Source organism: Bicyclus anynana, chromosome 5 (genome assembly GCF_947172395.1).
Source record: "Bicyclus anynana chromosome 5, ilBicAnyn1.1, whole genome shotgun sequence".
Lineage (NCBI taxonomy): Eukaryota > Metazoa > Arthropoda > Insecta > Lepidoptera > Nymphalidae > Bicyclus > Bicyclus anynana.
In genome coordinates, this window is record NC_069087.1 from 9425597 (window position 1) to 9437943 (window position 12347).

The 12347-nt window shown below is 33.2% G+C and overlaps 2 protein-coding genes across 3 annotated transcripts; both read left to right on the top strand.

Annotated features, from left to right (window-relative positions):
• The first annotated feature begins 1348 nt into the window (after window positions 1-1348).
• LOC112052405 (uncharacterized) lies at window positions 1349-5045 on the top strand. 2 transcript variants are annotated; one of them, XM_024091463.2, is made up of 4 exons: window positions 1349-1745; window positions 2357-2506; window positions 3442-3664; window positions 4338-5045. In XM_024091463.2, exons 1-4 carry the CDS (start codon window positions 1602-1604, stop codon window positions 4679-4681), a joined length of 861 nt encoding a protein of 286 aa, XP_023947231.2. In that variant the 5' UTR covers window positions 1349-1601; the 3' UTR covers window positions 4682-5045. The 2 variants fall into 2 exon arrangements, with proteins under 2 accessions (XP_023947231.2, XP_023947239.2); XM_024091471.2 differs by having other exon boundaries at window positions 1351-1727.
• A 3065-nt stretch (window positions 5046-8110) lies between these two features.
• On the top strand, window positions 8111-10274 carry LOC112052420 (UV excision repair protein RAD23 homolog A). The gene has a single exon (XM_024091485.2). The coding sequence runs from the start codon at window positions 8227-8229 to the stop codon at window positions 9196-9198; it is 972 nt and encodes a 323-aa protein (XP_023947253.2). The 5' UTR covers window positions 8111-8226; the 3' UTR covers window positions 9199-10274.
• The last annotated feature ends 2073 nt before the right edge of the window (window positions 10275-12347 follow it).

The following is a 12347-nucleotide window of genomic DNA, read 5'->3' on the forward strand; positions in this document are numbered from 1 at the left end:
TAACACCGCAGTCCAGTGTTCACAATCTGCATCTGTATCTCGACAACGATTTTATACACTAGAGACGGCACTAGCGCATCAAAACTGAGGCGCACAAATGTGCATAATTGTCTTAATTTCATTTAGTTGCTTATTAAACGACATAAGTTATTTAAACACTTATGTGTTTAAATAACTTACTTAAATATTGTCTACTATGTCGAGTTGTGTGTTTAGAAAGTGTAAAAACGATTTATACACTAGCGGACGCCCGTGACTTCGCCAAAATCAATGTAAACTTTTAACCCCTATTTCATCCTAAAAAAATATGAAATATGATGTGAATTTTTAAAACTGAACCCCTAAAGTTTAGTTTTAAAATTTCTTGAATCACATCATATTTCGTATTTTTTTATGATTTACTACTAGACGCCGCGCGGTTTCACCCGCGTGGTTCCCGTTCCCGTAGGAATGCGTGGATAAAACGTAGCCTATAGCCTTCCTCGATAAATGGGCTATCTAACAAAGAAAGAATTTTTCAAATCGGACCAGTAGTTCCTGAGATTAGCGTGCTCAATCAAACAAACAAACTCTTCAGCTTGATAATATTAGTATAAATGAACAAAATTTTTAAAACTTAACTTAATTTAACTATTAAAATTTCTAAAAAAGAACTATTTCACCCTCTTCTATTTTTATTTTTTTATTTTAGGATCAAAAAGTACCATACGGTTTGGCTAAAAAGTGCCATTTACCATTATACCAAAATTCAACGTGATCAACAGTTTAGCCGTGATAAGGTAACAGACAGACAGACTTACTTTCGCATTCATAATATTGGTACAGATAAATATAAAATGTAAGTAAACTTATAATAGTGCATGTGCGCTCAGCGGAGTCGCTAAATTCGGATCACTTTTTGCGGTGATTTTGTAGGCACTTAACATATCTATACTATAGAATAATCATTGGTATCTCTATAAATAAAATAAACAATCCCATAAATTCTAGTTAAAATTTATATTAAAAATAGTTTTTTAAAAGTAAAACAAATAATGTATTTTCGCCTAGTACAAACTCATCTGACTCATCGTTTATATCTGACTTACCTATAGGTAGGTAGGCATACCTATAAAAAAATCAACTAATAAACATCTAACTTAGACCATTAATGGTCTAAAACATCTAATCAATTTTAATAAATTAGGTGTTCAGCCTTCGCCGCCAATACTCAAGCGGCTCAAAAGCAAAGACTTTATACTTATATTAGTAATAAGTAAGTTTAAGGTCTTTGCTCAAAAGCTCTCTACCACAGACGATAATGAAGCTCTCCACCCAGTTGACGTTTGTGCTCTCCAAGTTTCCAGTCTTCCCCTTCATGTGTCGTCTGTGGTGTGGTCTTCCCAAAGAGTAAATTAATTTTTAGGGAGTCTTCCTTTTATTTTTAATAATAATTATAGATGTGACTGTTGATTTATATTTATTAATAATTTAAATTAAATTGTTGTGATATTTAATATTAAATATAAATCGCGATTTTCCATAAAAAAATAATCCATCAAAAATAAGATCTTCGGGAAGGAAGAACGTGTCAATACCCATACCTATCTTTTTTTACAAAAATGTATCATATGAAAAGTATTGTATCCCAGGATCAGCAATTGTTATTGCCAGAAAGCATGTACCATATACGGAATCCTGTTGAAGGGTGCATGAAAGATGAAACCGACATAAATATTAGTGACCAGGTTATCAAGTTTCTTAAGGTTTATTTTCATTTTAATTGTTCACTGTGAAGTAAAACTCAATTATTAATTCAATAATTATTTATCAAAACATTGGCATAGTAAATTACATCTACAAGCCACTAAGTTTGTTAACATACATAACCTCACTGCCTCAGCCTCCTTAATATCATTTGACTTCACAATTGCCTATGGCTAGGTTCAAACTACTATAAAATATTATCTTAGTGCTACTGGGCTATTGTATTCAGTAGTAAAACTCAATCAGTCCTGAGTTGTTTTATTACTACATTTAAAAGCTATTTAACTGAATTCAACAAATTATTTAAAATTTATTTTGAATGAATAACTAAAGTTGTTGTATTAATTTTAATAATATTAGTTTTGTATTAGTATTATGATGTAATGACAATTGTCTTTTCAATAGATTTATTTTTATAACCATTTTACAATACTTTAAACAGTGCAAACATTCAGATCAATCTAGTCTTGTATAATTTTTAATTTTATTACCTCATAGTGGTTTAACTGATACTGGTTGCAACGATTCAGCATTCAGACTTCTTTACCTGTTTATGAATTTATGATGACTTTCATTTTAATATTCCATTTATATTATTGTTACTTTTTAGAAAATGCCTAAGAGTCAACTACTTGAACTAGAAGACAGACAAGATAAATTGCTTGTAAAGCTAGATATTCTTTATGAAAGAATAAAAAGTATCAGTCACCTGTGTAAAATTAATCCAGAAGCAGAAACAAAGAATAAACCCATTGATAATGTAAGTAATTAGTTGAAATGCCAACAATAAAAAAATGTTGCCTTATAAATAATTCATAATTATATTATAATGGGGCCCATGACTTTGTCCGCCTTTATACCTGTTTAATTTAATGTTTTAAAATTAAAATCAGTCATGAAATTTGTTCTTAGAGTATGTCTACTAACTATAAACTACATCTCTGCCAAATTTCATCTGTGTACATCTAGCTGTTTTCAACTTTTTGTGATATCTTTCGTTTTAAGGGTTCCAGATTCCTTGTAGAGTTGCCATGGTTTTTGTCTGTCTGTTGGTCTGTCAGCTGTTTAGCTCAAATACTACTTTTAGAAAACTTTAATTTAGCATGAGTATGTACATTATAAATGTTGACAAAGTCATAAAATAAAAATTTTGAAAATGCATTTTTTAGTATACCTCCACTAATTGAATTTTTCAACTTGTATATTTTAAAGTGTAGGGTATTGTTGGGTAGATTTAAAAACACTATTTTTGTTTTGGGTTCTGGGAACACTATTTTTTTATTTCTATTTCTATTTGTAAAATATTAAGGTTTTAAGTGTGTATTAGAAGGAATATAGAGCTAATTTAATTTTTGGAACTCTGCACTGTGTGTCGCTTAACCCACACTTTTTATATAAATATATTTTTAGATGTGTCCTGCAGTTTCATCCGCATATATTTCATATCTATTGTAATATCTAAATTAAAATTACTTATGACATTAGGTATCTGCCAGTGAAAGACTTATCAAAATCGGTCCTGTAGCTGTGCTGTGTTTCCTTAAGCTGGAAAACATAGTAACAGAAATTTAAAAATGTATTTTTTATAATAATAACTACACACACTTGGTGAAAAGCTGGTAATTTAAAAGTAAAAACAGACACATCACTATTTTTTATTTAAACAGACTTGTGTAATTCATGTTCTTTTTTCAGACAAGCCTGGAAGAAGTTGTTGTTGTATTAAATCCTAATGTACTTCCTTGGTTTCTCAATAAGTTTTTGAAAGAAATTCAGTTGCTTAATGTTACATGGCACATTCATTCATCTGTGCCAACTGAGAAAATACCCAAAATTGAAGCATTCTTTAGAAAATATCAAGATTTATACAGAGTGAAACAGGGTGCCAAGATTAATTTGAGATTGATTTTTAAATGTGGTATGTTATCTTTACAGACTCAAATTCTTTAGGCATTGTTTGCATTTATGGCAAAATGTGGATGAAGAACTGTGGTAAGCTTGTTCCTTTCAAGCCACCGTTCAGTCTTTGGTGAGTCCAATAATAAAGTGGCATGCGTGGTGGATTTACAAAACAGAGGTCCTGGGTTTGATCCCTGGCTGGGCCGAAGAAGGTTTTCTTAATTGGTCCAGGTCTAGCTGGTGGGAGGCTTCGGCCGTGGCTAGTTACCACCCTACCGGCAAAGACGTACCGCCAAGCGACTTAGCGTTCCAGTATGATGTTGTGTAGAAACCGAAAGTGGTGTGGATATTCATCCTCCTCCTAACAAGTTAGCCCGTTTCCATTTTAGACTGCATCTTCACTTACCATCAGGTGAGATTGTAGTCAAGGGCTAATTTGTAAAGAATAAAAAAAAAACCTATTAGTCCAGTATTTGTTATTGGACACACCAATGTCTGGAAGATATATTAGAAAGAAAACACCCCACCACCGTGGTTCTCTATGTTCCTAATTTTGTTTGACTTGCCATGAATGTCACACACAAATGTTACTAAATCCTTCTGTAAATTTTCCTAAACCCTTATGTGAACAATTTAAAAAGAATATTATAGTATCATGATCTATTTGATTATGACAAAACTTTCTCTTTCAGAATCAACTCCAGAATTAAAATTCTCATCATTGGCTTTTCCAATACTGGGTGCAGTGAATATAATAAGATATTTATGTCTTATGTTCGACAATATAGCTCCGTATGACTATTGTAATCATGAAGTAGATGCAATGCTAGATATAGCTTACCAGCTTGAAACATCATCAGATAAAAGTAGAGCGATTCTTCTACCGAAATTGTTCCCACAGGCTAAGGAATGGATTTACAGAGATGTGTTTTCAATTGTTGATTTAGCGGTTTTCAATGTTATTAATCAAATGCAGAATGGAGTTAAAAATGTTCCAAAAAAATGGTTTAATAATTGCGAGAAATTGATAGTTTAAAGTAAACAACAATTTAAGTAGTTCATAATAATTATTAGATACATCTACAATATCGTTAAAAATAACAAAATAAAACACATTTTGGTAAGTCTAGTTAATCAAGTTCTACATATATATACCAACTGACACATACATGCTAGTATGTAAGAGTTAGAAAATAATTACTTTTTACTCTTCAGTTATTACTTGTATCTACGAGTACATATTAAGTAAATTGTTTTATTTTTTAAACATTATGAATTCAAGACTAGGTACTGTACATATAATCAGACTACTATATTTTATAATGTATCCACACTACTGGTACTTACCTCTTGCAGTGACTCATGTTATTATAGATTTCAAAATAAAACCGTTTTATGAGTTTCGTTTTTTTTAATAAGTAAATTAATAATTATTTACTAAGTTCAGCAATCAGTACAGTGTAGCTATCAACTACATCATAATGGCGACTTCCAAGTCCTAGCGGATTTACTATTTATTTATTAAGTCTGCTAGCGACTTTTTCATAGTTTTACATATATAAAAAAATCAACTTATTAACTAACATGCTTAGCGTATGCATAATCGTATTATAGCAAATATTTCTTGCAAAATCACTTTCATTTAATAATGTTACAAAACAAAATACTTATATTTTACTTACTTATTTAAAAATCTTATGTACCCTAGCAAAAAAAAAATCAAATATGTAATTAAAAATTAAACAATAAATAGGTAGTAAAAAATAAACAAGATAGGCTAAGAAAACAAAATAGAAGTACAGTATGGAGACCAACCAATATTCATCAAATCTGGTTATCTTGGGTCCAGATGTGATGAACGATGAATGTCCAAATAAGCCTGATTTATTAAATAATAATATCAGGTGTAGACTGGTTTACTTTATAATATCTACTTTTTTATAATTACGATTTTCAATAAAAAAAATTCAACCGACTTCAAAAACATAAAACGTACCGACTAAACTAAAAAGCGAAAAATAACATCGTATTATGTTTTTTTTTAAACCAGTGTGGTTTAGCACCGCAAACTGATCAGTAGGTAGAACAATACGATGTTATTTTTCGCTTTTTAGTTTAGTCATTACGTTATAAGTTTTTGAAGTCGGTTGAATTATTTTATTAATTTTTTTTTATTTATCAATATTTACTTAGTGTAATTGTGATGAAAATGAGACCACCTCAGGAGTATACCCTTTCGAACAAAAAAAGAATTATTCAAATCGGTCCAGGCGTCTTCGAGTAATCAGGTAACATACATAAAAAAATTTAATTAATTAAACAAATAAAAAAACCCGACTGCATAAAATATAAAAAAACTGAAAAGAAATAGTAGATTGTTATACAAGGGGCTAAAATGACCCATTATAGGTATACGAGGTATTTTTAGGACCGAGACCCGAGACGTAAGTCGAGGGCCGCCTAAATAGAAGCCGAGTTTATAATGGGTTGAGCCCCACGTGTTACACTCTGCTTTTCACTACGATTGCGAGAAAATAAAATAGTTTAGTTCAATATTCAATGATTTATTTTAATTGAAAATTAAATGCACAAAGTCTACAATTTTGGATATTAAGGGAGATGCTTTTACACAGTAACATAATTTCCGACTACTGTGAAGATTAATAATGAGTATGTGAGGTAAACGTGGGAGATAATAGTTTAAAAAACTCCTTTCGTAAGTGAATCCATTCGTTGTTGTTTTCTTCATTTATTATTTTTTTCGTAGGTAAGTATTTAAGTAAATTCGTCTGGACTGAAATTTTCAATCTGTTACCATCAAGGTAACAGATTGAAAATTTCATCCATCTCCAAATTAGGATCACCATTCTCACTAGATAAAGACAACAATAACAATTATTGTTGAAAAATATGTAAGTTACGGTTACAAATTTACAATTATTTTCTTAAAAAAATCAAGTTTCACGAAAATTGTTTTTTAAATTCTCGCTTTTTAATTTTATTTTTTTCACATGAGAAAAAGGTAAAGGTATTACACCGAAAAGGATGTCCCATGTCTTCAAATCTCGCTCTATTCGCAACTCAATAAAAATTAAATAAAAAAATGAACGCATTCCACAGACAAGAACGCTGCATTTCATTCCAATTTAAAGTATTCTATTTATTTTTCAAAACAATCAGGGCCTTTACCCATAATGATTCTATTTTCGAATAAAACCTCCTCCGTTTTATAGTAGGCTAGTACTTGGCTAGTACTCGTAACAGAAGAATTAAAAAAACAAAATTACTTTAGCCCCTAGAGGCAGAAATGCTTGTTTAGCCCCGCTGTGGAGTGGTAATATGACAGTGTTTTTGAGCAAGAGTAGTGAAAAAAAACAAGCCCAGTCCAGAAGTGTAGAAAGCGATTAGAAAACAGTCGGGACCTATTAAATAATGTAGAAGAAAATCATTCTATCCATTATCCAATATCTAAGGTAAAAAATATTGAACCTATAGTTTCGCCATGTCCGTCTGTCTGTCTGTCTGTCCGTCTGTCCGCGGTTTAGCGCAAAGACTGTTACTACTAGAAAGTTGTCAATTAGCATGAGTATGTACATTAAAAATGTGAACAGTGTTGTAAAATATAATCTTAAAAAATATTTTTTTAGGGTACCTCCCCTACTTGTTTTTTACTCGTTTATTACAGTGTAGGATCACCATTTCAAAACCTATCGTTGGATAGGTCTTTGAAAAATATAAGAGGTCTTCTATCAATACTTTTCGATCTAAGGATCTGTTTGTTTGATTAATTAATTTTCCCCAAAAATTTTTAAGAAATATCTAAATAATTATATTTTTCAGAGTCATCTTCAATGTGTGCATGTACTTTAGGAATTTATTTATCAGATTACTGCATGATGATGAATAAAATATGTTGATTGAAATTATCATACAATGTCGAGTTCTAAAGAACATACTTTTAAGTGTGAGTGAGTAGTGAATTGTAAGCGCGCGTTTATGTAAAAACTTGTACCGACTTGTAAATCTATGAGTAAAAATAAAAAAAAATGTAAATTCTAGCTACTAAAGTTTGGCTAATGAAAGTAGACTGAAATCGCCCGCCAAATTTAAAAAATCATTTAAACTAATTAAAAAAAACATGCGTTTTCATAATTTGTTTAAATTATTTTTTTGTTTGTAAATACAGTACCACCTATACTATAAGTACTAAACTCAATTATTCTAGAATTTGCACTATAATTTTGAGAATTTATTTAGCGGGCTTTTTCAGTCTCTACTTTCATTAGCCAAACCAACTCTAGCTCTAGCTTTTGTATTTGTAGCCTAATCTTAGGGAGAATATTTTAAATTTAAACTAGCAACATCGAATAATAGAGAAGTATAATAGACATAAAGATGGTTGTCTGTGGTTAGTAAAGAATAAAGATTCATAAAAGTACTAGAACCTAGAGCCGTCAAGCCAGTTAAAGTTTGCAAAAAAAAATAATAATAAAGAGGTTATGTTTATAGTGGACAATTTTGTCGAGTCAGATCAGAATTTGGGGAACCGCTTAGTTTTAATTATTACGCTTATAAAACAAGATGTTAGTGACATTAAAAACTTTACAACAACAAACTTTTCAAATAGACATAGACCCCGAGGAAACGGTCAAAGCATTGAAGCTAAAAATTGAAGTCGAGAAAGGTAAAGACTATGCGGCAGACCATCAAAAACTTATTTATGCGGGTAAAATTCTTCTTGATGACAATAAATTGTGCACCTATAATATAGATGAAAAGAAGTTCATCGTTATTATGGTTACGAAACCTAAAGCGTCTGATAATCAACAAGCGTCATCGACCTCTGCGCCAGAAGCTGGAGAAAGTGCGTCGACCGAAAGTGGTGACGCTAAAAACAAACCCGTCGAAGAAACGCCGAAGCCTGCACCCGCCGCTGAGCCCGAGCGCGCTGTCCAGCCTTCTGTTACGTCTACCGATCTAGACTTTGAGTCTACAGTACAAAGCATCATGGATATGGGATACAACAGACAACAAGTGGAGCAGGCTCTGCGTGCATCGTTTAACAACCGCGAAAGAGCAGTCGAGTACCTCATCACAGGTATCCCGGAAGAATTACTTCAAGAACAAGAAGCCGACGAAAGTACAGAGGAAGATCCCTTAGGTTTCCTACGTGATCAACCACAATTTCAACAAATGCGTGCAGTGATTCAGCAAAATCCAAATTTACTGAACACTGTTCTACAACAAATTGGGCAAACGAACCCAGCCTTGTTGCAAGCTATAAGTCAACACCAACAAGCTTTTGTCAGAATGCTCAATGAACCTGTCAATGCAACGGCCACTGGGGCCGCTGTAGAGGAAGTTGCTGTGGACAGCCAAGCTCCACAAGCACCACAGAATGTCATTCAAGTCTCAGCTCAAGATAAAGAAGCTATAGAAAGATTAAAAGCACTAGGCTTCCCAGAGCATATGGTTATTCAAGCTTATTTTGCCTGTGAAAAGAATGAAAACCTTGCAGCAAACTTTCTGCTCTCCCAAAATTTTGATGATTAAATAATATAACTACAAGTTAAAATCTTGTCATCATTATTATTACAGATTTTGATTAAAATAATTGAAGGATTGATATACTGTTTAGTTTATTTTCAGTAAAAAAATTGAAAAAAGCACAGTATATTTAATTTTAAACAGCCTAATAATATGCTTAGTAATATGTCCTTCAAGTAAATATTAATAACTCACAAAAGTTTTATCATAATGCAGTTATACGATAATATTTTTCAATTATTGAATATTGTTCGATTAAAAACAGTTACTTACCGATATGATGTATAATTTTAATTTTTAATGTAGATTAAATAAAATTGTCATATGGTTTTAATTGGAATAGTATTCCATTCAGTTCAAGTATAAAAAATTTTAGACCTACCAAAATACCTAATCAGGAAAACTTGTTTATTTCAACCAATAATTTGTAATTTGTATTGTAATGAATTTCATAAAATCCCAAATGGTTGTGAAATCTGATATGTATGTTTGTACTTCTACTAAAATATTTTTAGTCCCGAAAATCCCATGTAACTTTAGAGCTGTAGAAATTGACTGTTTTTATGAACTTATTTTACAATACTAATCCAAGAGTTACAGGGATTAGCACCTATATTTTGTAGATGTAGACTTACACAACTATTCTGCTATATATTAGTATAGATAAAAATATAGTACTTTATTTAAAATTCAAGTATATATCAACTTACAGCTGTAACTGTCTCAGTATTTAATAGAAGACTCTCCAGTTTGTTGCTGTGGAAATACAGGGTCAAAATACCTTCCACAAAATCAAAATCCCATGTTTCCCCCTGATAAATGTTAGTTTCCACTAGTGAACATTTCTAAAAAATTAGTTTAGTAGTCATGGAAAGCGTAACATACAAACTTACTTTCACAATTATAGTACTTGCGGAAGCCCGCGAGAAAATCTAGTTTCATAGTACCTATGTATGTGATCAAACTTAACACTTAAAACAATTATCATGCATGTAATGTATGTATTTATAGATAAGTCTGCCTCTTTGATAATCGTCACAAACAAAATTATTATAGGTCAATAATTATTAATAATACATTAATGTTGCTTTTTATGCTATCCTAGTGTCAAAGATTTCAAACTACTTTAGTAAGTTGTTATAAAGGACGAAAAATATTGAACATTGCTGTCAGCCCGCAGAACTGGCAGGAACAGCATGAAGAAGCACGGCCGGAGTAAGGTCTTTGTTGCTTGAGGCTCATTTCTCCAATAGATTTTGCTTGATGGAGAAGATTCTTGATTAGTTTACCATGATGTCCACCAGTGGCGTGCACTTCAAACATGCATTAAAGTAATGCATACCCTATAGAGTTGTCTTCTTAGTGCTCATTAAATACAGATTTTTCCTTTGTATTACTAGTGCATACCCTGATGTCTACGTCTGTGGACGACGACCTCCGTGGTGCAAAGGTATGCGCAGTGGATTTACAAAACGGAGGTCCTGGGTTCGATCCCCGGCTGGGCAGATTGAAGTTTTCTTAATTAATCCAGGTCGGGCTGGTGGGATGCTTCGACCGTGGCTAGTTACCACCCTACTGGCAAAGGCGTACCCCAAGCGATTTAGCGTTCCGGTACGATGCCGTGTAGAAACCAAAAAAAGGGGTGTGGATTTTCATTCTCCTCCTAACAAGTTAGCCCGCTTCCATCTTACGGCCAGTTTCTTCATCGCAAGTAACATGAAGTAACGTCATAAATCAAAAGTGTCGGTCTTATTCACTGTAAAATAAAGTCTACTATTTTACTAGTCTACTATTTTTACTGTTACTTTAGCTTTACATGAAGAAACTGGCTGTTAGACTGCATTATCATTTACCATCAGGTGAGAGTGTAGTCGAGGGCTAACTGGTAAAGAATAAAAAATATAGCGCTGTTGGCCCGTCTCGTCTGCCCACACACTACTTGCGCATTGCGACTCCGCACTTGTCCTTAGATACGTGCTTAAAAACGAATGAAATAGGGAACAGTGTGGATACACAACATAGATAACACTAAAGCCAACTTTCTACTTTGGCTAACGATAGTAGACTGAAATCGCCCGGCAAATTCAAAAAAACATCTACTAACTCTTTATTAAAAAAACGTTGTGTGAAAACATCACTATATATTGAAAAAAAAAAATGCAATTATCGAACTCGAGTTGTTAAAATATTTGCACTAAGTATTGTTTTGGGAACGTCCTCCATTTTGTTTTAGATTGCCGGTCGATTTCAGTCTCGTACTTTTATTAGCCAAAGTCTAACAGAGGTGGGTAGTACCCACAACCCACCTCGTGAGGCGCATGACGAGTTACGTTGCCTGGTTTCTGCCTCCTATCTTTGCTCCCTACCGATGGTAAAAAAAATCTCAAGTCATGTAATTCTTTTAGTTATATTTCCTAGATTTCCTGTACTATACTGCCGGGTTATCTTCTCTCGGGTTCGGGAGGAAACACGACCGAGGCATGCGCCTTCTGCGTGCGGTGTCATTCGCACGCAACGTAGAGATGGTCTTTGGATGCGCATCGGTACTGTCGCACACGACGCAACGCAATACACGCAGGTTTTTTTTAAAAGTTAGTCCTTGAATATAATCTCACCTGATGGTAAGTGGTGATGCAATCTAAGATGGAAGCGGGCTAACTTGTTAGGAGTAGGATGACAATTCACATTCCTTTCGGTTTCTATACGACATCGTACCGGAACACTAAATCGCTTGGCGATACGTCTTTGTCGGTAGAGTGGTAACTAGCCACGGCCGAAGCCTCCCACCAGCCAAAATTATAGTGGAAGTGTGCGGGGAGTCACAACAGTGCGGGGGCGGAACGGAATAAGACTTGCGAGCCTATCGCCGCTACGTACGCTCTTCATCCCTCTAATCTAACCCCCCATGATACCATACTTTTGACTTTGCGCAATAACGAAAAGTAATTGTTGTTACTTACCTACCGAGTGGATTACCCTACTTCCTAATAATATTATAACTACCTATACTCTTTAACGCCGCAACCACTAAACAGATTTGGATGAAATTTATAAAACAAAGATAGATAATACCCGGGCAGGAATAACACACACTACCTTTTATCCCAAATAAATCCATGGTTTTTGCGCGATTTGCGAAAAACTGAATTCCACGC

Excerpts from the sequence above, each read along its gene's own strand:
- LOC112052405 (XM_024091463.2), top strand. The coding sequence starts at position 1,602 with ATGTATCATATGAAAAGTATTGTATCCCAGGATCAGCAATTGTTATTG. Across the intron at positions 2,507-3,441 it reads AGAATAAACCCATTGATAAT|ACAAGCCTGGAAGAAGTTGT; the intron begins GTAAGTAATTAG and ends TTCTTTTTTCAG. Across the intron at positions 3,665-4,337 it reads GAGATTGATTTTTAAATGTG|AATCAACTCCAGAATTAAAA; the intron begins GTATGTTATCTT and ends TTTCTCTTTCAG.
- LOC112052420 (XM_024091485.2), top strand. The coding sequence starts at position 8,227 with ATGTTAGTGACATTAAAAACTTTACAACAACAAACTTTTCAAATAGAC.